The sequence below is a fragment of the Crocuta crocuta genome, unplaced genomic scaffold (assembly GCF_008692635.1).
Source record: "Crocuta crocuta isolate KB4526 unplaced genomic scaffold, BGI_CrCroc_1.0 scaffold41, whole genome shotgun sequence".
Classification (NCBI taxonomy): Eukaryota; Metazoa; Chordata; class Mammalia; order Carnivora; family Hyaenidae; genus Crocuta; species Crocuta crocuta.
In genome coordinates this window covers 5,124,333-5,151,545 of record NW_027529428.1, presented here as the reverse complement: position 1 = coordinate 5,151,545, position 27,213 = coordinate 5,124,333, and the positions used below count along the sequence as shown (strand labels likewise).

The 27,213-nt window shown below is 40.4% G+C and overlaps 1 protein-coding gene across 3 annotated transcripts in view; it reads left to right on the top strand.

Annotated features, from left to right (window-relative positions):
• The window catches only part of PCSK5 (proprotein convertase subtilisin/kexin type 5), a 462,552-nt gene that overhangs the window by 350,466 nt on the left and 84,873 nt on the right, over window positions 1–27,213 (top strand). For 2 of the 3 annotated variants that reach the window (XM_077759369.1, XM_077759368.1), the window contains exons 21-24: window positions 4,742–4,844; window positions 10,728–10,864; window positions 16,000–16,206; window positions 19,899–19,967. In XM_077759369.1, the coding sequence (XP_077615495.1) occupies window positions 4,742–4,844; window positions 10,728–10,864; window positions 16,000–16,206; window positions 19,899–19,967 (516 nt within the window). The remainder of the gene's footprint in view (window positions 1–4,741; window positions 4,845–10,727; window positions 10,865–15,999; window positions 16,207–19,898; window positions 19,968–27,213) is intronic. The other variant, XM_077759370.1, reaches the window with a different exon arrangement.

Genomic DNA, 27,213 nt, shown 5'->3' with positions numbered 1-27,213 from the left:
TATTTCGCTCAGCATAACACCCTCAAGTTCCATCCATGTTGCTACAAATGAGGAATAGTGTTACTTGATTAGTGTTTGTGGCTGCGGAGTCATTCAGGAAAGTCACACTCCGTGATTCCTGGCATCTAGTGACAAAGCACACACACAGAAGCCTCCAGATAATTCAGTATCCCAAGGCTGCTGACCAAAATAACCAGACGCAAACCAAATGGCTAATTTTCTCATCAAATGTTCTTCCCATCTTCTCCTACAATCACCCTTGCTAAAAAGTTGTTTTACGCTCACATTGTTATCTACTCGCATGTTTATTAATTTATTTAGTATTTTTATGTATATAGCATATATTTGCCAAAATGCCACAACAAATTTGGCTCCAATCCATAAAGGCTATTACAAAGTACGAAAGAAAGCATAGCCCTTCTGTAGAAGGAATGAAGGTCTCCTGGCCATGTATGCCTAAAAATTTTTATTATGTGAGTGTCCATCATGTTTGGTAACTGCAGATGATGTACTAAATGCTTACCTATTCTGGATGATTTCATAAAGTTTACTTATAAGTTAGATTTGTTAACACAAACATACTGTGCAATGTTATCAAGAGGTAGAAAAGCAGAGCAAGCCACTTTCTTGTAAATGTTTCTTCTTTTTTAATTTTTTTAACGTTTATTCATTTTTGAGAGACAGAGACAGAGTGAGCAGGGGAGGGGCAGAGGATGAGAGAGACACAGAATCTGAAGCAGCTCCAGGCCCTGAGTTGTCAACACAGAGCCCAACGCGGGGCTCGAACTCACAGACCATGAGACCATGACCTGAGTCGAAGTTGGACGCTTAACCCGCTGAGCCACCCAGGTGCCCCTCTTGTAAATTTTTCAATGGACAAGTATTGTTAAGCTGTGTCTTCAACTTTCAAGGCATCGCCTGTCCCCAAGAGACACTCCTTCCTCCATGTCCCCTGAACTATTATAGGCTGAGATGAGAAAGGAACTAAAAGGGGAATGGAATTTTTTTGATCACAGTAGAAAGATAATTTGGACTGAATAATAGATGAAGACACCAGAAGGAAGAGCTTGTAGGATGAGGTGGAGAACAAAATATTGGCCCCTGAAGTCTGTGCTTACAAGTGATTTTTTTCCCAAGAATTTTGTATATCACGCCTGTCATAAACATTTAGTTTCATTGTGCAATGAAGACAGATGACGAGAATTTGCTGCTCCAACNTGGTTTTTTTTTTTTTTTTTTTTTTGCTTTCAAATGTGCAGTGGGAAACTTGTGTCTGCAAGGGCTGGGGTTAGGGCCAGTTGTTTCTGTAACTAATTGGACATCTACATAATTATGAAAATCAGGGCAGGTCCCTCTATTCTCATCTGTTCTAATGCCAGCACTCGCTCTAAAGTTAGGAGGCATGCAGGCTTGAGAGAGGTGCACAGCTAAGCTGTCCAATGCTGACTCACTTATGTAAGCTTCAAGGTTATGAGGGTTTTTTTCCATTTGGGGTCCAAATGGTAGGAAGGAAACCATGTTTTAAGAGTCAGTCATCAGGGAAGGAAAGAGCTTGGGAAGGTCTTAGATTAAGGAGAACTTCTGTAGATCAGAGGATGGTGGGAGATGTGAAGAAATGATTGAAGGCAAAGAGGCTGGTGGAGAACCATCCTGGGGAAACTTCCAGAGCATTAGGTGGACAGCCAACAATGGGTAGGAGGAATGTACATACCTCCCACGAAGAGAAGAGACAAGTGAAATATCAAGGAAAAGATGGGGAGGGATTTTCCATTGAGAGAAAGAATGCTGGAGAAACTCAGTATCTTATCAGCAAATTAGGAAGTGAGGTCACCTTCTGAGAAAGAATTGGGGACTCTGGAACTTGGGTCTTGGGAAGTTTTGGCCTAGCTCCAGTAAGGAATGCAAGAGGTAACTGGAAAGATAAAGAAAAGAATGATCAAGTGGAGTGAGTTAGAGTCATAGTGTATCATTAGAAGGGTGTGTTGGAAGGGTTACTTGAAATGTCAGACATGGGGCAGTTCCAAGTGATGATTAGATCTAAGGTGGTTGAGCAGATCAAGTACAAAGCCAAGGTATCAGTGCCACCTACTGGCTTATGGAAGCCAATGAGGAGGCAAACAAGAGATACAGAGAATTTCAAATGTTTACACTAGTATCTGGATAACATTTGCTTGACCTAACCATGCATCCTCTATAATTACAAAGGAAACTTTGGGTAGAGATACAGAATAACTCTCAGAACCATCTAAACAGCGTTTGATTTAGCAGAGCACGATGCATTTAGCTGAAAATCCTACCCTAGTGTTGCATCTAATACACCAGGAAAATTAACGTGGATGGATATCAAAAGTTAGGAAAACCGAACCACTGTGTCAATTCCTATAGGCATGAATGCCAAGGCAAAGCAACAGTCTTTGCCTCGAAGTATAGCAGAAGGCCCAGGATGTACACCTTTGCTTTTCTGTTTTAGAGGTCAATGTAGACTTTCCAAGGAAGTGAAAGGCTACTGGCTAGCGTTTGGATTATAACTATCTCTTCAGAAATCATTCTTCTCAAAAATCTTTGAGAACCCAAGAGCGGGATCATTTTGATTCATGTATCTCTAAATCTCACCTACTACCCAGCACATAGGTGTTCAAAAAATAGCCATGGAATGAATGAATGAACAAGGGAATAAACTATGATCCTACATTTCTCTAGAATACACTTTCTTTGGGTTTACAGACCTCTGGAAACCATCCCTCATTCCTCTTTCACTCAGCACATACCTTTTGAAAGATACATAGCTACCACCCAACTCCGTAAACATAAATCATTTGCACTGGCAATGTAGGCGAGATCTACTTCTTCCTACCAGGTCTGCCTTAGATCTCCTGCTCTTCATCTTGCTAGTGCCTGGACAGATAATCACTGCTCAATTGGTTGTAGCAAAAGTCACACTGTGAAAAAAGTGGAAGAGATTACAGCAAGGGTAATAATTAGGTAGAATGGGGAGCCTGAATACATAAAAGGCCATAGAAACAGGATACCTATGTTGAATGAGACAGTCTCAACTTGAAATCACCCACTCCTACTAGACAGAAGTCCCAGCCTTTTTCTGCCTTGGAAACCAAGTTTTCTGATTGCCAAGAATGCAATCCATCCAGTCTAATACCTTTGTGTGAATTAGTAAAAGGTGTCACCTACAGGGGCAGAGGCAGAGACAGCCAACACTGGAGTGCATGGCTTGGCAAGATGAACATGGTCTAGATTTCTGCCTCCACATGACCACTGGGACAGACACCTTATGCCGTGAACAACTTGCACATTTGCATTCTTTGCCCCTGCTCACTCACTCTTTTGGGTATTGGGCTCCTGGGAGTCACTCCTGAGCTGAAAATTATGGTTCCATTCTAAAAGTTATATATCAGATTCCTTGGCAACAACCAAGCAACAAAGAACAGAGTCTGGGTGTACAGGATGTGCTGCTATTAGATAATTGCATTGCTGTGAATATGTTCTTTCCCGCTTTAGTTAACAAAACTAATAGAACAACTCTACATCAAAGACTTTGTATATAAAGACAAACTCTCCCTGCCACTTCATTTTCATTTTTGTGGTTTAGTACAAGGGAAAGATATATATATATAGAAGATTACCTCACCCAACTGTACTGGTTCAGTAAAGCCATGGGTCAACACAGAGGGGTGGACTTCCTTCAATTTCTCACTAGTCAAGTCTATGTTTCCAGGGTTCAAAGCAACTACAATGAATCAGGTAACAAATCTTAGACTTACAGTAAGACCACTTGGTTAAACCACACATGAGGAACTGCTACCTCAGTATTCTGGCTGGTTCTCGGATTGACAATGTTCAGTCATACAGGGTGATTCTTCTGAAATCTGAAACTATATTTTCTGCACGTGACTGGTTTCCAAACCGTACAGAGTGGTTCTTTGGATGAGACCAAAGAAACTTGTCAATTTCTTTTAGGACAGGGAGAGGAGAGACATTGTGTAGCGGGGGTAGTGGGTTGAGTTCAATGAGACCGATCATTGATTTATCACTGGATTATCATGTTCAACGAGGCTGGCCTATCTCCACCATCTTTGCTAGGAGAGTAATTTCTTAAATGTTCACAAGAAGTTTGTGAAGCTGGATGTGCTTCTGTGGAAAGGCCTCCCATGTGTTTTTCCTTGGGAAAGACACTTTCCAATTAAGTGAAGAATTCCGAGGCTATCTCTTCATTGTTACTCTTTCAGGGTGAGATGCAACTCACAACTGTCAAGTGGTAGCCAAGCTTGGACTCCCCTTCTTGACTAGTTACCACAATAACCCCAGAGTTGTGGGTGGGTCTTGCTTGCTGCTTGATTTGAATCAAGGCTGCAATGGGGTCTCTAGGGTCCAAGAATTCTCAGCCATTAACAGGAAAGTCAGAAGGAGCTCAGTCAAGGGGTCCTATAAGAAGCCCCCCTTGGCCTCTCTGTACTTATTAAATCTGTAACACATGTTGACTAGATCCAAAATTATGTCATTGCCTCATAACTTTTTGAGGTTCCAAATTCCGAGGCCCTTGGGAGAGGAGAGTTGTTATTATAAGGTCAGGGTTTAGGGCCGGCAACTGAAGCCATTCAAGGTCTCCTCTCTGTGTTGTTTCCATTGCGTTCAGGCAGCCACAGAGAGATCTGGCTGCTCTCAGACCGACAGGCCAGGCAGCATCGCCATGCAGAAATGAGGTAAACAATTAGATTTTGTTCCCTAGGAGAATACATTGATGAGCATGGCCACTGTCAGAACTGTGAAGCCTCATGTGCCAAGTGCCGGGGGCCCACTCAGGAAGACTGCACTGGCTGCCCCGTCACAAGGTGAGTAGCCTTTCAATATCTCCTGCGGTTGGGAGCTCATGGGTGGCAGGTTGGAGAGAGGAGGTGCTTACGACCTTAAAGACACCCCCTTGGGCCTGCAGGAAAAAGAACCAAACACCTTTCCATGACACCAAAACTCTCCATGGTCTGGCCAACAGGCCTCCTCTGTAGCATCTTCTCTCCATGATGCCCTGTACCCCCTGCAAGAATCAGGCTTTCATCAATGAAGATGATGGTGCCTTTGATGCCTGCAACTGCATCCACTCTGCACACTGATCATCTCCATCTGCTGATCACATATCTACTCATGTTTCTAGAGTCATAGAACAGAAGGTATTTTGACCTCTTCACAGAAGTAACCTCCTCCTCTTTATATTTTCCTGTGCTCTGTATAATCGTCCATAAGAGCACCTGTGACATTTTAAAACATTAACTTACAAATCTCTATATCTCTACAGATGGGCTCTATTTCCCTCAGCCCCTTGAAATACTCACCTTTGTATCTCCGTTACCTATCACACTGCAAGGAAAATAGCAGGCACTCAACAAATGTTTGGTAGCTGAATGGATGAGGAAATAACAAGTATTTGAATGGGACAGGAATCTCTCCTAACACACTGGGAATTTCTAGTGTAGAGAGCTGGAAGCCTGTTGTATTTTTGGTCCACCCTCCTCTGATTGGAGCACTCAACATGTTGGCCAACTGAATGAATGGACAGTCCACTCACTGCTCTGCTAAACACATAGGAAGTAGTCTCTCTCCAGACGAGTATGATGAGGCTGTTCCAGCATCTGGTCAATCCCTAGGATGGACATTCCCTCTTTGTACAATAGCCATTTCATTTTGCCTCAGGACTACAATACCCTGAGAGGGAACTGTGGTGTATTTGTCTCCCTCTTCCCCCCCCCATAGTGATCAACACATAGTAGCAATTCAAGAAATGTGTCTTGAATTGAATTTGATAAAGTGAGTCATCAATATCATGGGCTTGGCTTGCCAAATAGCCCTCTCAGGAAGAGAAAGAAGGAAGGGAGAGATGGAGGGAGGAAAGGAAATAGACACAAAAGAACAGTTTTAAGAATTTTCAATGCTAACTGTGGTGACATTTTCCAAATGTCTCAAGAGAGCTATGCCTCTAAATACTGGATTTGCTTTAAAGCAGTTTGAAGACATACTCTTCGGTAGAGACATCATTCTGAAAATGAGCCTGTTTCTGCTAACCATCACCGCATCAACAATCAAATCCCACTCGTGTTTAGTCATCTTTGAACGAAGAGAACTTAGTAGCATTTGTTTACTAAGGCAGTTACCATCATCCATTGTATACTGCAGAAGTCATGATTGTCGGAGACTCATCCAACGTGAGAAAAAACTCTCTACTATCCTAAGTAGCCATTTAAGACATTGAAACTACAGAGATCAGAGATATAGCTCCAGGGCCACTGGGGTAGTTTAGCTGTCTTCAGCAGCCCATGATTTAGCTTTTGGAGGAAGAAGAGCAGGTGCATGGATCTTGAACTAAGGTGTCTTCAGGAAATCTTGTTTCCCAGGGAGAAAATTTTCTCGTCTCCCTGAGCACTCCATTTTGCTCATGTCTCCTCCTTGATGAAAATACCTTGCAAATAGGTCCAAGAAAGGCCATCATGTCATGGCAATGAACTACCTGACTCATTTCCATCTGCCTTTTCCTAGAACAAGGATGAGAAGATGAAGAGAGAGAGAGAGAGAGAGAGAGAGAGAGAGAAAGCTATTTTGAAAGACGTGGTGTTGACTTAATCATTCTCAAAAGGGCAGCAAAGTATTTTTCTTGAGTACTTTCCAAAGCATTTTCCTGAGTGGAATCAGATCTATTCAAGGTGGTCTTGAGCACCTGCTTTACATCCAGCTCTGAGTTAGATGCAAGGCCGATGAATTCTTACAGGTAGCCCAGGAGGTCAAATTCAAGGATGGGAAAGCACTCAGGGACAAGCAATAGCGGGACAACTTTAACCTCCTAGGCCTGAAGCAACAGCTGCGATCCTGGAAGGGGGGATGCCTGATAGAAAATGGAGTTGTAGAGGACATAGCCACTCCAGAACCATGGAGAGAGAAAGCAGAATTGCAGCTCCAGGGAGAATAAATACCCCCAATCTCTCTCTCCTCTTCCCCCTCAAATCTCCTGCTGGTGTTTTCCCTTGTCTGAAACTAACTGGAAGCCAATGGGAAACATCACTTATAAGTGAGGGAACTGAACTGAGGGAGGTAGTTTCTAGCAGGAACACTTCCAGGTCACAGAGGACAGAGAATGACCAAAAAAATGGATCTGAGGCAAGGGTTAGGGGTAAGGAGACAAACAGAATAACCAGGACAGCTGGTTTGTCTGAGTTTCTTCCTCATCTTAAGCTTTGGGTATCTCTAGTCCTGGTAGAAAAAAAAAGGTCATCCTTAAAGGAGTTTTTATTTAGGAGAAGAGTGTTAATATTTCAATATGAGTCTGCTTCAAAATAATGTGGGAGGGAAGTAAATTGATGGGAATATAAAGATTGGCCATGTACTGAGACTAAGAGGTGACTACAGAGGAAAGGGTACTGTTATGTCTTGGATATATGTGTATTTTATATGTGTTTACTTTTTTCCTTAATACAATTTTAAAAAATAATGTAACCCTGAAGTTATTTTACAGGAAGTCAAACCTTAGGAAGTCCTCTCTTCATATTCTAGTTCTCTCTTTACATTTCCGGAAATGCCTGGGCTTAGCTCCTTCGAGACGATTGAAAATTTGGAGGAAGCAGGTGCTCCCTCTGGCACTGCTGTCTAACACGCATAGCCTTGCAAGGCCATGGTCTTCATGGCTGCCCAACCCAGAACTGAAGGAGTTACAGACGCGATGAACTCATGAAAAGCATTAAACGTTACCTCTGTTCTGACCCACCCTCAAATGTTTTATTTGATCTGTTTCAATGGATTCAGGGGTAAAGAAAGACTTTTGTTTTTTTGCCAGATTTCATTGCTTTAATGTTAAAGAACCGAGAGTGTATAGTAAGTGCCCTTGTGATAGCTTATTTAGGCCAAACCAATAATCAGCAGAGGATTGGTTAACCGTGACTTGCTGCCTCTTCTGTTCCAATTCACATCAGACACACACACACACACACACACACACACACACACACACACACTTCGGATGTCTAGAAAATATAGTGCCGAGAATGAGCCCATTACCTCTGCCCGGCTCTTTAGCACTCGCTTTTGCCAACTTCTTCCTTTCCATAAGTGCCAGTGGACCTGTAATGGTTCGCTGCTTGTGAAAAGGCTAAGACCATGCGTGATTTGGGCAAGAAATGTCTCCCCTGCAGAGATTAGCCTGCTGACTCTCTCAGATGTCCACGGATTGGATAACTGGCTGTCCTAGAGATGGCTCGAGTTGGCTTTAAAGGAAATTATCATCAGCCCCATGGAGCCCGGAGCAAGGTATCTATTCCCTGCCATTAGGGAAGATTTGCTGGTGTCTATGGAAAAGGTGCCACTTAAAATGGTACTTTTCTCAAGCTCCTTAGCCATTTTCCTTGATGGGGATAGGGATGCAGGGGATGATGTAATTCAGTGCCTTTACCTAAGCATGACTGTTCTCCTTCTCTTTTCAGATCACTAGATATAGTTACGTTCCATATTTATAATTGTATATCACCTATGCTTTCCTTACAGTAAATAGTGAAGGCAGGTATCTTAAAGCACAATTATGTGCTTGGCATTTTCCTAAAATCAAGTAAGTACTCAAGTAAGAAACGCAGCCTCATCCATACATAAACACAAAAGTATTACACCATCGGCTTCACTCCCCGGTCCACCACCCCCACTTTCTGGATGCTTCTAAATGGTTCCCATCATTGAGAGTATTAGATCACCTCTCCCAAGAGAAATGATTTCCCTCTAAACAAATCCGTCATCTCTTTCCATAAAAGACAAAGATGATGATATACTTTTCATTCCTTTTTCAACTGAATTTAGGAAAGAAAAAAAAAGAATCCTCACAAATAAATGTCCCTATTCTCCCTTCCAGAAGAGCTTCTAGCAGCTTCCTCATTTACAAACCTCAGAAAGATCTTACACAGTTTTTCTTAAAAGGAGGTTTTTGGGTTTTCTGGGTTTTTTTAACTAGTCCCATACAAATTATTCCTTGAAAAATCTAACTCAGAAACCAGAGTCAGGGTGGGGCTGGGATATTCTCAGTTGGCATTAGTGCCATCAACTAAGAGTCTGGGCTGGAAGCACAGCCTTCTCATTATACGCCACGGCGCAGGGGATCTGGTTTGATGACCAGATGTGCATATGTGTCTGTTTAGGGCTGGGACCAAGGCTCTGCAATGGCCAAAAGGATGGTTCACTCCAGTAGTGCTGGGTATGGTGGCAGAACCTGGAAGGCACAGAATGAAAGACCGAGGTGGCTTTCCCTCTCACATTGTAGGCTTTAATCCCACTATTCTCAATGGATGCAAATGACAGGAACTTTTAGGGTATGGTGACAAGATGGAAGATCGCAAGCAACATGCTACGCCAGGTTGACTTGCTCCTATTCTAACCTCCTCCCAACCTGTGACTGAAATGGCCCATCCCCAGTTCAGGTCTGCCTCTAGCAGGAAATGGTGGGATTCAGCCAAGCCAGGGCACCCCAGGCCTATACCTGACCTTCGATGGGATGTCCAGCTTGGGTGGAAGGAGGCGGTACAGACAGAAAGAAGCCCTACCTTTGCTGACTGGCCTTCCACTCTCTCAGGTCTGGATGCCAACATCATACCCTCAGGGGCACATGCAGGCTACATGCTCAGTTAACCTCACAACTGATAACAATAACAACTACTGGAAGGAAACTGTAATGGACCCAGTTTGGCAACGCCTGTGTTACTTAGGAATCACTTAACAGATTTCACAGCAACCCATACTCTACTCAGTGAGCAGAGGGGAGAACAGTGGCTCTCAAAATGTGTCCCTACACCAGCAAGAGCATCACCCAGACACTGAAAAAACCCAAATTCTCAGCTCCCTCCCCCAAAGACTTAACTGAATTAGAAACCTAGGGGTGGTGCCTGCAGCTCACGCCTCCTATCAGACTCCTGCACATGGGGAGCATTTCATATTTGAATGAGCAAAGTTCTTGGATACAACTTACTTAATCCCATTTGCTCCTGGAATTACTTTGCAAAGGAAGAAAAGAAGCAAAATGATGAAAATATTATGATATGGATTGTATGTATATAAAATCAAAAGTTTTATAAGCCCCCAAGCCATCTTATCCGTGGGGTCCTTGTAAGTATTTGCAAACCAAGATTTTTAAAAATGGTGCTTTATACCTCAAGAAGCGCTTGCAAAAATGACCGTCAAAATCAGTTTACTGATTACTTGCCAGAGGCCAAGTTTATAAGTAGCACGGAAGCTACAGGACATGGTTTCATTCTACCCTTTGAGAGTCCTTGATGTTGGCATTTCCCCTGTAAAGTGTGGGCATGGTGATAACTCAGTGAAGATTTTCTCCAAGGCCTCTGGACTCAGAGGCCTATTTAGCATCTTGAAAGTTTAAAGACCTCCATCTGACTGTTGACTGTGTTTGGCTGGGGCCCACAAGATGGGTGTAATCCCTGCAGGCACTGGTTAGCTTATTTGGAACCAGAATCACAAGTACGTCCTGAGCCAGTTTCTGGGATGCCTGCTGTTGGGTCCAAACCTTGGGCCAAGGATGGGTACATGACTAATATTCCACATGTTCTAAGATGATCAGACCCAGGCATCTCCCTGGTTTCTGGAACGATGAAACGAAGTCTGTGCAGTGAAACATGAACACCACATGTTCCAATACATCCATTCCAGAAAGACGCCCTTACAAACTCTGAAATTTGCTCTTCCTCTAGGATTTTTGACAATGGCCGCTGCGTTTTCAAATGTCCCTCAGGGAAATTTGAATTTCAGAACCAATGCCATCTATGCCATTACACCTGCCAAGAATGCCAAGGGAATGAGCCTTCCAACTGCACTTCCTGTGGAGCAGGTGAGGAAACCTGGCCGTTCTCCTCTTCCTTTCTTCAAACCTGTTCTCCCACTGGCCATAATTTGGTGTGACTCAGAAGCTTCATCTCCAGGGACAAGGGGCTATGAGGCAGCTCTTCATTGGAGAGTGTGTATAACCTTGGAGCTTCTGCTTCTTGTCAGGAAATGAGTTCACATTACTGTAGACACAGACTCACTGCCCCTAAGGAGATGAGAGAGAAGCTAAGAGGTGCCTTTCGGAGAAGGAAAAAGAAAGGTCATGTGGACATGATGTCAGACATGAGACAGCCAGTGAGGCTAAGATTTGTTGAGGTAAAAGTGAAAAGCTAGGATGTTAAGGAGGACACAGTGAGTCTTTAAGAGAAATATTCAAATAGAGGGTGTGTCAAGGTCTCCTCAGCCCTGAGCTATGCCACTTAGAGTTGTCAGAGCCTGACTGTAGAAACAAAGGAATGGTTTCAACACAAAAATAGAACTTTTTGTGTCCCACCTTCAAAAGTCCAAGTCTCTGCAGTCATTGAATTATATTCCACGATCCCAAAGGTCCTCTGCAGTTTGACCCTTGACTTCCCTCATATGCCTGCCCCCAACGTTGACCTCCCATGAGTCAGGTTTATATTTTATTTGACTCCCATGATACATTTAACATTTAAGCCAAATTTAAGAATTGGGAAATTTCAGGGGCGCCTGGGTGGTTCAGTCAGTTAAGCGTCTGACTTATGGTTTCTGCTCAGGTCATGATCTCACGGGTCATGAGTTCGAGCCCTGCATAGGGCTCTGTGCTGCCACAGTGTGGAGCCCTCTTGAGATTCTTTCTCCCTCTCCCTCTCTCTCTGCCCCTCCTGTTCTTTCTCTCTCTCAAAATTAATCAGTAATTTTTTTTAATTGAGAAATTTCAAAGAAAAACCCAGGTTTTTGTTTTTGCTTCTGTTTTTGTTTTGTTCTGGCAAAAGAGAATTATTCATCTTGATTCTTGCTTGTAATAAAACCAAGGAAAAGGAAAAACAAATTGAGAGTCCCATGCATTTGCAGAAAAATGGGAGATAACACATTTCTTAGTGTAACTTAAAATTATTTCTTTGTGTTTCTTATGTAAACAAAGTGGATCCATGTCAAATTACCTCATGAGGCTGCTCCTTCTGTTTCCTTCCTCATCTGTAAGATGGTGATAAAGATTTTCTACTTTTAAGGTTATCATGAAAACGAAATAAGATTAAGTGAGATAAAATAAATTACTTAAAACAGGGCTGGGCACATAAGAAGTATGTGGGTACCTATTTCCCACTTTGTTATTAGTGAACTAGAAGATATTACACCAGTCTCTTCACCACTTTAAGTCTCTCCTTGTTTGTAAAAAAAAAAAAAAAAAAGGAGAGGGGACACATAGACAAGACAGCATCTAAAATCCCTTTCACACTTTAAACATACTAAATCTTTATGCATTGTTCAAAATTAAGGATTCATTTGAATACCAAACAAATGTCTCAAATGTTTTAAGCATCCTATAATTACGTGGGCCAATCCGCACATCAAACGCTTTGATGTTACCTCTGCATTTTTTGTTTAAAAGTCTGTTTACTCCATATCCTCGCAGNAAAATCCCTTTCACACTTTAAACATACTAAATCTTTATGCATTGTTCAAAATTAAGGATTCATTTGAATACCAAACAAATGTCTCAAATGTTTTAAGCATCCTATAATTACGTGGGCCAATCCGCACATCAAACGCTTTGATGTTACCTCTGCATTTTTTAAAAGTCTGTTTACTCCATATCCTCGCAAAACTGCACTGTACCTGTCACAGTTACATGTTGCTACGCATAGGTGCCATGGAAAATACAATAAATGATTTATGATGCTTGCCTTCAAGGAGTTTACTGTTTAACGGAGGGGTTTGTGCTTATGTATTATAAAACCAGAAACTATGAAAGACCAAATGAAGGAAGGAATCCTACCACAAGTCAGAGAAGAAACATCACTTTCCACTATAGTGAAGCAAAAAAGCCTTGCCAGAGAGGGTATTGTTGAGCAAGGTCTGAGTAGCAGGGTTCTTGCCTGTTAAAAAGAGCACGATGTTCCTCATACTTGTATTAGCACAGCCGGCACGTGAGACAGTGCTAGAAACAAGGGATGACTGAATGGATGCAGTTCCAGATCAAAAGGCTTTAATAAAAGGCTGCAACCCTCTGACTAGGGAGCCCCACCTACACACCATCAGCATTTCCCATCAGGCTATAGAAATCCCACCTTTGTTCAGCTGGAATTTTGTTAAGATTTACGTCTAAATCCTTTTGGAAATGTCGATCTCCAGCTCAGCTCTGTTGGTGAAGATTCGCCCTAAGTTCTTTTCCAGATTTGCTCTCTACCAAACTGAACCCAAAGCTAAATTCAACATCCCCCCTCCCAGCCACTACAGTAAGAAACATGTTAAAACGAACTTCATACAGTTTATTTTCAGAGTCCCTCAGCCTTTCTTTCTTCCTTTCCAGCAATCCTTTTTCCCCCTCATGCCTTCCACCTTCAACCTTTCTTTCTTCCTGAAGACACGGGATATCTTCCCACTAGTCTATCTGCTCTTGTAACAAAATTAGCCATAAGAGATGTTCTGGAGACGGTGAGTTGCTCTTAAGCGTGAAGGAAAGCCAATCAGAACCTCTCTCAGAGTCTCCTGCACGTTGAATCTTGTCTTATATTATCACATGAGAGGTGTAGCACCCAGCAAACATATCATCCCTTCTACTATTAGCACCAGCTTCTCTTATATATCATCACGATAATTTAAATTCTCAGAGTCTGGGCAAGTTGCCAATCATTTATGCATGGTATTAAAAGCAATGGGATATCCAAATTATCAGCCAAAGCTAAATGAGCTCCCATACTATGCAGGCTATTAGAAAGTGAGCAAACCTTGGTGTCTTCCTGGACCAAACCTGTGGGGAAAGCTGCCCATGATCAAGGCATCTATGTTAACTCCTTTACAGGGTCCAGGTATTTTAAATACCAAGACCATCCAAATCTGTTTTTTAAACTCAAATTGCAATACCCAAAGTGGTTCGAATAATAAAGCCATGTCTGAATAGTACAGATGGGATTGGAGAACATTTCTTCCAATATCTGAACCCATCATTTAAAAAAAATTTTTTTAACGTTTATTTATTTTTGAGAGGTAGAGTGTGAGGAGGGGAGGGACAGAGAGGGAGACAGAATCCAAAGCAGCCTCCAGGCTGTGAGCTGTCAGCACAGAGCCCAACGCGGGGCTCGAACTCACAGACTATGAGATCATGACCTGAGTCGAAGTCAGATGCTTAACCAACTGAACCATCCAGGCAACCCTGAACTCACCATTGTTTGATGATTGCTGATCCAGATGGATATGTAAAGTAGCAATATTGCTAAATATGAATGCACTTAGCCACTCATTCATTCATTCAACAAATATGTATTTAGAATTCACTACATGCCAGGCTGTCGCCAAGCCCCTGGATCCTGGGGTGATGTGGCATGAGGATGTAGGGGATGTATAGCAATTGCTGAATGGAGGGGGGAATGGCATCTCACTGTTCTCTTCAAATCTTCCTGCCTATATCTGAGAAGTTTGGCCCCCTGAAAAATAGGATCTTTTCTGAATGAATCTTAGTGGAAATGGGGTTTGCTAGGGTTTCATAAAGTGTCTGTGAAGAACATGGCTTGGAAGTTTGACTCTTTTACGGTCTCATGATTCCATGTTTTACCAGATCAGGGGTTTGTGGCCCATATTGACCTATAGCTGTAGAATCACCAAATACACGTGACATCCTCCCAAACACTCTCCTTCCCTTAAAGGATACTGTTCCTCCAACTCAACGTTGTAGGGGGCAGAAACTTTTTTGCCCCACCCCTATGGAAATTCTCTCTATCTTCTTTGTCCCATAGGAGCCAGCAGACTCCTGGCAGGAAATCACAAACAGCAAAGAGGTAGCTTCCGAGCCTGTAAACCAAGGGTGTGATTTTTAAATTGGATTTGAACTAGGGATTTAATTAAGTACAGAACAGTAGGTTAGATCATTTGAGAGTGACAACTTTACGGGCACAAAAATAGTTGAACGTTTGCAATGTCACATGGTTCAGCCTCTTATGCTGATGTTAAGATCCTGCATGTGCAACATGGGGTCAAGTGCTATCTTAACCCACAGATTCCACAGCCTCGCACCTTGAAGGTCAATGGTTTTAGACCTTCATGTGGTATATCACAAGTGAACCCTAGACTCTGGTTATTTTGGGCAACACAGGCAGGAGGCAGGAGCATATGGAAGACGTGATTTAGGGAAGATGGATGCCTTAAACACACTCAACACAAACAAGATTCCGGTAGGGTGAGGGTAGGAGACCTCTAGGTGCATCTATATTAATTTTGTTTTATACATATATACAAACTTATTATAATGCTTTTTCATTAATTATGAACTTATACTTGGTTAGAATTCTCTATTCCCTCCAAAACCAAATTCCCATAGTCTTATACTAGACATACCAGTAATTCTCTCCATGTAGACTCCAATGTTGACAGAAGCTCAGCACTTTCAAAAATCCATTTAAGGAATCAAAAAGGTGCGCTGGATCTAGCACTCAATACACCATCATCAGAGTTGTCAACTCTGCAAAAATTCAGACTTCAGACAGTTAACACAAGCATGTGATTTTGATAATGGAATTCAGAACCATTCTAAAAGACTACAGTCTTCCAAAAATGGTTCTACCAGTAAGCATGTATTTATGGTCAGAGGATCTCTATAGCCCGTAAGTCTGAGGGCTTCCAGAGATACCAGAAGGAGCCCTTGGGAAAATTCAACACATTCTAACTCATAGTTATGCGCAGACTGTGATTTCGGCTTTTGCAGTGACATCCCAGAAAGTAGACCCTGATCACTCAAATATACAAAATATTGAAAAATTATTCCCCACAATGAGAACTTTTCAACTGAAAATATATAGATAGTGTACTTTTCATCAAATGAATTCTAGACTCCTGATCCCCTAGGAGCCTAAACACTCAGTTACATCATTTTTTTTTTTTAAATAAAATACCTTAGGTTACATTAGCTTCAGCTTAATTTTATACATTTTCCTTCTTTTTGTTGCCCCTCCATCTGTTCAGATAAGCATGGCCGGGATCGCTTCCTGTATCTGGGGGAGTGTTGGGAGAGCTGCCCGGCAGGCCACTACCCTGCCGAGGGGCATGCCTGCCGGCCTTGCCCCGATCACTGTGAGCTTTGCCATGACGCACACATCTGTACCCGATGCGTGGGAGGCTACTTCCTGGTGCCCACCAACCACACGTGCCAGAAGTTGGTGTGTGGACAAGGTAAGTCCGCTCTGAGCCAATGTCTTATACCAGGAGGTAGCATGCGGAGCTATACACCCCTGGGAGTCCCAGAGGTTCAAATAGTCTTCTAGACTTTCATGTTGGCACCTGGGACGACTTTATGGGACTCCGTGTGCTGTGGGGACGGTGATGACTGCTCCTCTCCCCCGCCCCCCCGTCCCACACTCACCTTTCTCTGGGTCTCCCGAGACACACTCCAGAGACACAGGAATGCAGCTATTCACAGAGAAATTGACCTTGAATTGAGAGTTGGTGGGCAGGGTACAATGGAGAGAAAATCAGGTTAGAATCTAAAAGTCCTGACAACCAATGTTCTCCTTCCCAGTTACTAGTCATGGGACCCTGTGCAGAATCAAATTACTCTATGCCTTGTTTTCTTCATGTGTGGAAGCGTGAGCGTAGCACCAAGATGGCTGCTGTGAGAAGCCAATGAGAATAAGCCTCCATTAAGAGACGCGAAAATATTAAATGTTTTATGAATCATGTGTTACTGCAATTCCCCAATTCCTTATCATACATGGGAAGAGAGAGATTTAAAAACAGGACTTATAGTGTTGTTGTTTTCTTTCCATGTAAAAATGCTACGGACTTTCTCTGCTCTATATAAGAATTATGCCTGGTCTAATGCCAGAAAGAGGTCTAAGATGTTTCTAGAATAATTAAGACACTCATTCCTTTTTCTGCTTATATTTACTAATGCAGTATAGGCTTTAAAACTTTAAAAAAAGGATTTAGAAAGGCTGATTTAAAAAGACAAAGTGTGGGCGTGCCTGGGTGGCTCAGTGGCTGAATGTTCAACTTCAGCTCAGGGCATGATCTCACAGTTGGTGAGTTCAAACCCCACATCAAGCTCACTGCTGTCAGCGCACAACCCACTTCAGATCCTCTGTCCCCTATCTCTGCCCCTTCCCCACTTGTGCTCTCTCAAAAATAAATAAGTCATTTTAAATAAATAATTTTCTTATTCATGGCCAATGAGCACATTAAAAGATGTTCAGCATCACTAATTTTTAGGGAAACACAAATCAAAACTACTATGAGATATCACTTCACACCTGTTAGAATGGCTATATCAAAAAGACAAGAAATGACAGGTGCTGGAGAAAATACAGAGAAATGGTAACTCTCATACACTGGTGGTAGGAATGTAAACTGATGTAGTCACTATGGAAAACATATGCATATTCCTCAAAAATCAAAAATAAACTACAATTTGATCCAGCTACTCCACTACTGGGTTTTTACCCAAAAAAATACTAAAACACTAATTTGAAAAGATATACACATCTCTATCTTCATTGCGGCATTATTTACAATAGCCGAGAAACTGAAACAAGCTAAATGTTCATCAACGGACGAATGGATAAAGTTGATCTATTTTTAAAAAGAATGAAATCTTGCCATTTACAATATGGATGGACCGTGAGAGTATTATGCTAAGTGAAAGACATCAGAAGAAAGACAAATACCCTATGATTTCCCTCTTATGTAGAATCTAAGAAACAAAACAAATGATCTCAGAGATGCAGAGAACAGATCAATACTTAACAGAGGGAAGGGGGTTGGGGAGTGGGAGATAGGGCTGAAAGCAGACAATTGTAGGATGATGGGTGGTAACTGGATTTTGGGGGAGTGATCACTTTGCAGTATATACAGATAGCAAATTATAATATATACTTGAAACACATATTTTAAAAATATATTTAAAAAAAGAATATTCAGAAAGCAAAAACATGATCTTGGATTTTTTTTTAATTTAAGAATGAGAATGAAGAAGAGGGGTAGAAAGATAAAAGTTTAAAAGTCACTGAAACAATAGAACCAAAAGAAAAAGTAAAAGTAGAAAAGGGGAGAAGAGGAGAGAAAAATAAAGTATCAAACCAGGAATTCAAATAGGTTTTCCCATAAGAGACCCTTAATGATAGACAACAAACTGAGGGTTGATGGAGGGAGGAGGGTGGGGGATGGGCTAGAGGAGTGATGGACATTAAGGGCAGCATTTATTGTGATGAGCACTGTTACATATAAGTGACAAACCACTAAACTCTACTCCTTAAACGAATATTACACTACATGTTAACTAACTAGAATTTAAATAAAAACTTGAAAGGGAAAAAAAACCCCAAATGGTATAGGTTTTTCAGAGTAAACAGCAAAAACAGGATAGAGAACATTAACAAAGAAATAATTCTGAAAAAGCCCAGAACTGAAGGGCATGAATTTCCAGACTGAACAAGCCCTATGCATGTCCAGCATAATGGATTTTAAAAAGACACACACCAAGATACATGGTTGTAAGAATATGGAGAACTGAGCTTTTTTTCCTGCAAAAAAAAATCTTTAAAACTTCTAGAAGACAACAAAGGAGAGCATACAAAAAGGACTGGCTATCAGAATGACATTGAACTTCTCAACAATACTAGAAACTGAAATATAAAAATGGAACAAAAACTTGAAACATTTGAGAAAAAAATTATTTCTCTTTTATTTTTTTAACATTTATTTATTATTGAGAGACAGAGACAGAGCATGGGCAGGATAGGGGCAGAGAAAGGAGGAGACACAGAATCCAAAGCAGGCTCCAGGCTCCAAGCTGTCTGCACAGAGCCTGACGCTGAGCTCGAACTCACGAATTGTGAGATCATGACCTGAGCCGAAGTTGGATGCTTAACTGACTGAGCCACCCAGATGCATTATTTCTCTTTTAAAGCTTAAATTTAGTCAAGCCATGAGTCATGTGTGAGGGTAGAAAAAATGAGTATTTTCAATCATGCAAGTTTTCAAAAACTTTACCTCCAATGTATCTTTTCTTGGGAAAATGACTTGTAGAAGGTGTCTTCCACCAAAAAAATAGAACAAGAAATAAGAAAATATAAGGTCCAGAAAGTTCATCCAAAAGAGGAGAGGGATGAAAGGAATCCTCAGGGTGACAGTAAAAAAGATACTAACGTAATAGCTGGAAGATTTCTGCTTAGGGTATAGTTGAGGATGCATTAGAGACAGATATTGAGAAAACAAAGAAGCCAGACAGAGATATTAGCAAAAGAGAAAACAATAAGGTATATAAGAACCTAATGTTGGGGCACCTGGGTGGCTCAGTCAGTTGAGCATCTGACTTCAGCTCAGGTCATGATCTCAGGGTTAGTGTGTTTGAGCCCCGCATCAGGCTCTGTGCTGACAGCTCAGAGCCTGGAGCCTGCTTCAGATTCTGTGTCTCCTTCTCTTTCTGCCCCTCCCCTGCTCATGCTCTGTCACTCAAACATAAATAATTGTTAAAAAAAAAATTTTTAAAGAACCTCACTCAGCGGTTCAGAAAACATGAACAATAATAGTATAATCATAACAATATAAATGCTGAGTATTAATCTCGCAAAATCTGTAATTTGGGAGGATGGAAAGTATGCCCATGTTTGTTGGAGTATTGGCAAAAGAAAGCAAGTTTTTACCACTATAGGTAGTGCCTACGAACAAAATCACAAGGCAGCATCATGATCATGCTACTTAGACATTTGGAGGTAAAAACTAAATAAAACAGCTAAAAGAATTAAAATTTGTTGTCTCTGAGAAAAGAAAAGGGGCAGAAAATAAACTATATGCCAATATGTTTTCACAGCAATTAACGTGTCTCCACTCACTGAAAATGAACTATGTTTCTGCCTCTTCTTGTACAGGTGAAGTCCAAGACCCAGACTACGGAGAGTGTATGCCATGCGAAGAAGGATGTCTGGGATGCAGCTTGGGTAGGCCACCTGGTTTTTTGGGGTTTTTTTGCTTAAATAGTTGAAACAGCATTTTTTCTCTTTTTTCCCCACACATCCTAATTGTTATCATCAATGTTACCATCGATACCCATTAAGTAGGCTCACTCCCATGCAAACAAGGTCACTGCAAGAGACGATCTCTTCTGAGGCAAAGGAGAGGTCACTTACCTTAATGAAACCCAAGTTTAGGAAAGGACAGGCATCTTTTCCTCTGGTCGTTAGTTATCTGGTGGGGGACACCTTCTGCAGCCATATTTCCAGTTGCATAGGACGTGACCTCTCCTTAGTTTCTTAAAGTCACGAACATGGAGATGAACAAGGGTGGGAGAAAGAAACTCAAGCAAAGAAATGCCTAATTAATCTAACTCATTTGGCACATGATTCACAGAAACTTGTCAGGAGTAGAGGGATTTTCCTCTGCAGAAATGGCTCTCTTAGTTGAAGCCTAAGGCAATCCTTTGAGAAGAAAGCAATATGGTGATAGTGAGTTAAAATCCCCACCGTACAACAAACAGTCCTTGTCAGTCTTCCAGATACTTCTCTAATTCAAATCACTTTCCCCTCACGCATGCCTGGTTCTCCTGTGGAAAGGAGGAGACCGACAGTCTGTACCACACAGAATCACTGGATTGGATGCACAATTAAATATAGGAAGGGCACCAAATTCCAGGAATGTATCTTAATGTAAATTTAATCAAGTTATTGAAAATAATTAACATTTGGGTCTGTAGATCTTTGAAAGGAAACCCAACCTAAATTAAAGGTTGATGGAGTAATTTCTATTCATGGAATTTCCGCAAAGTTCTATGATTGGCTAACCTCTGCTTCGAAAACTTTAATGTGCACACAGATCCCATGGGGGGGACGGGGGAGGGGATGTTAAAATGTAAATTCTGATTCACAGGTCTAGGTAGGGCCTGAGAATTACGTTTCTAATAAGCTTCCTGGTAGGGCCAAGATTTCATCAAACACTCACGAGGTTGCGGGGGGTCAGACTGTGCCAGGATTAAGTAGAATTTTTATTGGTTTCACCTAGTGGATTTCCTTAAATTCTTAAATATTAATCATGACTTATAATTTATCTGATGACTGCTATGGATTCTTTCTCCCTTAAATGGAAATCACATATTTGCTATAATATCTGTAACTACAAAAAAGTTTTTAGGAACTTGAATGCCATTCTTCCATTACCTTCCACTGTGAAATGGGGCATTTCTATTATTGGAAAATAAAATGTAAAAATGAAAATCACACTTAGGAAGGGGTTAACATTTAGAGTAAGACATGTAAGGGTAAGAGGCTAATTTTCTGGGAAGCATAAATAGACCTAAACATAAGTAATCCAAGTACTAAGGTTGGAAAGGTAAGCAAATTCCGGTGTATCTTGTGAAGTGATAGGAGGTGGTCTTTCTCGTGGGTCCAGGATAAATGTCTTGACTATTTTGAGTTCACATTTTGCCTATTTCAGACCATATTTGCTCAGTAGATTTCGCATCCAGCTAATTTTTGTGGTCCCCATTTGAACCTTTGCTATTATTGTATGTTGTGTGACCATGCTAGCATCTTTGTGTATCACAGAGAGGGGTGTGTGTGTGTGTGTATATGTGTGTGTGTGTGTGTGTGTGTGTGTACACGCACATGTTATCTGTCTGTAAAATCTCAAAACTTGGAAAAAATGACAACCATGAACACTAAGGATATACATTGTGCTCACTCTTCCCTTAGCTGATCTGGCTACAGATGAGACCAAGTGGAGCCCCTGGGAAAAAATAACATCCATATCAGACCTAGGCTATCTGGGGACTCGAAATCCAAAAGAATCAACTTGTAAGAAGGCATAAATTAGAAAGTTTGCTTCCTTCTGCAAAGTACTACTGAAATATTTAGTCTGTTCACTACTTTAATAAACTTCATGTACAGGTGTTGAGCTCACCAGAATACTGAGAATTCAAAGTTGATAATGGTTGTGACCCCACTAGAAGGCCCTCTGTAGCTGTTACAAGTGATAAATCTTGAGCCAAGTCTTTTACAAGGCAACATTCTGGAATAGAGAGAGATCCAGTGTTCAGTGGGATCGCAGGAGAGTGACTAGAACATTTCTAATGCTAATTTCTCAATTTAAATTACAAAATTTCTCTTCATTTATAAAGTCTCTATATGTTGGACCTTGTGTATTTTTAGACTGTCCAGAGTGAAGTCAGTTTTCACTTTCTGGGGTCTCTGTTGATCTCTGCAGTTGAGTTAATGCTCTTTTCTTGCTTCCTCTTATTTGTAAACCAACGATAATACTCTTTACGGCTGATCTGTGTAATATTTGGTGCATACACATTTTTCTGCCTAGACACTAAACTATTTAGAATAAGCTCAATAGCTTATACACTGTGCTATGAAAAAAAAAAACTAGCGGCAGGGCATAGGATATAATAAAAGTACAATAAAATGTATAATATTTATTGAATTGAATTTGAGAGTTGCTGGAACTTAGAGGGGAGATGCGTGGCTCAGGACACCCAGGGATCTAGATATGATGTTTTCTCGATTCAAACTTTGTTTATGCGCCAAGAAGGGAAAATATATCATATAATACAGAAATATTATTCTGTGATATATCATATAATACAGAAGTAAATAGCTTTTCATACAATATTAAAACCATTAAGGAGATCTGAAGAGGACATGGCTTATTAAATTTCATAATTTTAATAAAATACAAATATAAATTTTAAAAGATATGAATAACGTACCATAGATTTTCTTGAGATCCTTCTTGTGAGACAGGACATCATCCTTCAGAAAAAACTCCACTTTCCTCCACTTTAATAATGTAGATTCATCTTTGAACCCAAGTTAGACAATCTCTAGGAGAGTTAGAGAAAAATGAAGTCAGTCACTTTGAGATATTTTCTTTACAGCATGTAATGATTGGTTGTTGGAAATAGTGGGTTTTTCTCTGAGCGTTTTATTCCTTCCCAGATATTTAGCACAACTATAGATTAAGATTTTTTTTTTATGCCCAATAAAAAAGAACTCAAATTCCAGATTGACTCTAATCTTGTCTAGTTCCGGGATGGAGTTATTTATTATTCCAAAGAAAGATTACCAGAAAGAGGAGAAAAAGGAAACATGACCAAAAAGCAGCCGTTGTATTTTAAAGAAAATATTGAATTTGCTATTCCAGGATGAAACAAGGGAGTTTTTATTATTATGGGGTTAGATTTCTCTTCTTTTTTATGGAGATATAACTGATATAGAAAGGTACATTAGTTTCAGGTGTACAAATAATGATTCAATATTTATATGCATTGTGCAGTGATCACAATAAGTCTAGTTAACATCTGTCACCTTAGAGTTACAGACTTTTTCTCCTTGTGATGAGAACTTTTATAATCTACTGTCTTAGCATCTTTCAAATATACAATGCAGTATTATTAACTATAGTCCTCATGCTACACATTATATTCCCAGGATTTATTCATTTTAGAAGTACAAGTTTGTTCCTTTTGCATCCTTCACCCTTTACCTCTGGCAGGTAATCTGTTCTCTCTTAGATTTCTCTTCTTTATTAGGCTGAAAACAAGCAGATAGCATTTTATATAATATCTTCTTGTTCCAAAATGATTGGATGCAAAATTCTTTCTCTTTCTAGCTGGTATCTTGAACGGAAATTTTAACTAAGACAAATCAAAGTTTTCTAAATTACATTTCTTCATTAATTGAGAGAATAAGTAAATGGAGTCATTTTTACTTGATGCTTTGAGGTGCCTTTTTTGGTTTTGTTTTAATTTGGATATATAGTAATAGGTGACACCTGATTATAAAATAAGATTTTGGGCCTATACTTACAACACCACAGACTTATTAATCGATTTTAATCAAATTACTAATATCTGTTTACTTCCTTACCTTGTCAATATAATAGATGTCAATGTATCTTTATCTTGGCTTAGAAGTAGGTAACAAAAAACTCATTAATTTCTGTTCATTTAAATGCTTTAGTCCCTACTCTTGGGGAAAATTATACACAAATTTAAAATTTTTAAGTACTTCTAATAAAAGAAATAGGCCATAAGAATCAAAGTGTTCTAAAAATAGAACAGGAAGGAATCCTTCCAAATTCATTCTATGAAACCAGCATTACCCTGATAACAAAACCAGACAAGATACTACAAAAGAAGATGANAAAGAAAGAAAGAAAGAAAGAAAGAAAGAAAGAAAGAAAGAAAGAAAGAAAGAAAGAAAGAAAAGAAAGAAAGAAAATTACAGGCCAATATCCCTGATGACTATAGATACAAAAATCCTCAACAAAATAGTAGCAAACTGAACTCAACAATATTTTCAAAGGATCATTCCCCATGATCAAGTGGGATTTATTCTGAGGATACAGGAATAGTTCAATATTCATAAACCAATCAACTTGATACATCATACTAGCAAAATGAAAGATTAACAAGCATGATCATCTCAACAGATATAGGAAAAGCATTTGAAAAAATTCAACATCCATTCATGATGAAACCTCTCAACAGAATGGGTGTAGAGGGAACATACCTCTGTTGTGCCCGATTCGTGAGTTCCCAGAGACCTCCAAGGAGTCGACACCGATGCAAATACAAAAGGGTCTTTATTACAAGCTTGAGCAGGGGCTCACCAGCCAACCGGTGTCATGGCAGCAAGGTGAAGCGAAGAACAATAGCGAGCAGGGCTTTTAAGGAGTAAGGGATGGGGGTGTTACAGTACACGTAGCATCATCACATAAGCACCAATTACAATTGTACAGCAGCACCCCTGGTAACAGCTTTGACCGTTCAGTATCTGTGAGGTGTTCATTACTTTTGGTGGGACCCAATCATGACTTTTGTGAATCCTTTGAAAATGACCAATTATGAGGTGAGTTCAAAGGGCTCACGTGGGGTTCAGGCAAGCGGTGAGAAATTGGCCAGTTTTGCAGTTCCCAGCCTTGACTCAGACCATAGGAATGTTTTTTTGATTAGCTGAACTGAGGGCGGTCCGAGGATGGCTTTAGCCTTGAACAGTCTGAGGCTTTTCCTGGGACTGGGACTGGGGCTACGTGCAGCCCGAGGTTGCTCTTAATGGAGGACTTAATTTTTGGCTCTTCACCTCAACATAATAAAGGTCTTCTATGAAAAACCTACAGCTAATAATATACTCAATGGTGAAAACTGAAAGCTTTTCCTGTAAGATCAGGAACAAGACAAGAATACCCACATTCATTACTTTTATTCAAAATAGTACTGGAAATCCTAGCCTCAACAATCAGACAAGAAAAAGAAATAAAAGGTATCCAAATCCAAAATGAAGTAAAACTGTCACTATTTGCAGACAACATGATACTATATATACAACACTCTAAAGACTCCATCAGGAGCACCTGGGTGGCTCAGTCGGGTAAGTGTCCGACTTCAGCTCAGGTCATGATCTCACAGTTTGTGGGCTCAAGCCCCGCATCAGGTTCTGCGCTGGCAGCTCAGAGCCTGGAGCCTGTTTCAGATTCTGTGTCTCCCTCTCTCTTTGTCCCTCCTCCACTCATACTCTGTCTCTCTCTGTCTCAAAAATAATAAAGTATAAAAAGATTTTTTTAATTAAAAAAATTAAGACTCCATCATAAAAACTGATAGAATAAATGATTCAGTAAAGTTGCAGCATATAAAGTCAATACACAGAAAACTGTTGCATTTGTGTACACTAATAACAAAGTAGCAGAAAGATAAATTAGCAAACAAGCTCATTTACAAATGCATCAAAAAATAAAATACCTAGAAATAAAGTAATCAAAATGAAGAAAGACCTATACTCTGAAAACTCTAAGACAGGGATTAAATAAAATGAAGACAACCCAAAAAATGGAAAGATAGTTCATGCTCATGGACTGGAGAAATTAATATTGTTAAAGCATCCATACTACCCAAAATAACCTAGTGATTCCGTGCAACTTGTATCAAAATACCAACAGCATTTTTAGCCAAGCTAAAACAAATAATCCTAAAATTTGTAGAGAACCACAAAAGAACACAAATAGCCAAAGCATGAGAAAAAACAAAGCTGGAGTTATCAGGCTTCCTGATTTCAAGATAGACTACAAAGCTATAATAATCAGAACAGTATGGTACTGGTACAAAAATAGGCAGAGATCAACAGAACAGAATAGAGAGCCCCAAAATAAATTGCACTTATATGGTCAATTACTCTGCAACGAAGGAGGTGAAAATGTAAAAGGAAGAAAATTCTCTTCAACAAATGGACAGCTACATGCAAAAGAATGGACCACTTTCTTACACCATACACAAAAATAAACTCAAAATGGATTAAAGAGGGGCACCAGAGTGGCTCAGTTGGTTAAGCCTTCGACTTCGGCTTAGGTCATGATCTTGAAGTTCATGAGTTCAAGCCCCATGTCAGGCTTTGTGCTGACAGCTCAGAGCCTGGAGCCTGCTTCGGATTCTGTCTCCCTCTCTCTCTGCCCCTCCTCTGTGCTCACTCTCTCTCTCTCAAAAACAAACATTTAGAACATTATTTTAGGGGTGCCTGGGTGGCTCAGTCAGCTAAGCATCCGACACCGGCTCAGGTCATGATCTCACAGTTCATGGGTTCGAGCCCCACGTCAGGCTCTGTGCTGACAGCTAGCTCAGAGCCTGCAGCCTGTCTTCAGATTCTGTGTCTCCCTTTCTCTCTGACCCTTCCCTGTCTCTATCTCTCGCTCAAAAATAAATAAAACATTGAAAAATATAAAAATTAAACATTATTCTGAAGGATTAAAGATCTGAAACTATAAAACTTCTGAAAGAAAATATAGGTAATAGTCTTTTTGGCACCAACGTTAGCAAAGCATTTATGCATAGATCTCCTCAGGCAAGGGGAATAAAGACTGAAATAAACTATTGGAACTACACCAAAATAAAAACATTTTGCCAGCAAAGGAAACCATCAACAAAACAAATGGGCAACCTACTGAATGGGAGACAGTATTTGCAAATCATACACAGCCAATGAAGTGTTAATATCCAAAATATATAAAGCAGCTATACAACTCAACACACACAGAAAAGGAAGGAAAAAAAAAACAATGAAACAAGGCAAGTAAAAAATGGGCAGAGGACATGAATAAACATTTTTCTAAAGAAGACATACAGATGGCAAACAGAGACATGAAACAGTGCTCAACATCACTAATTATTAAAGATATGCATATCAAAGCTACAATGAGATT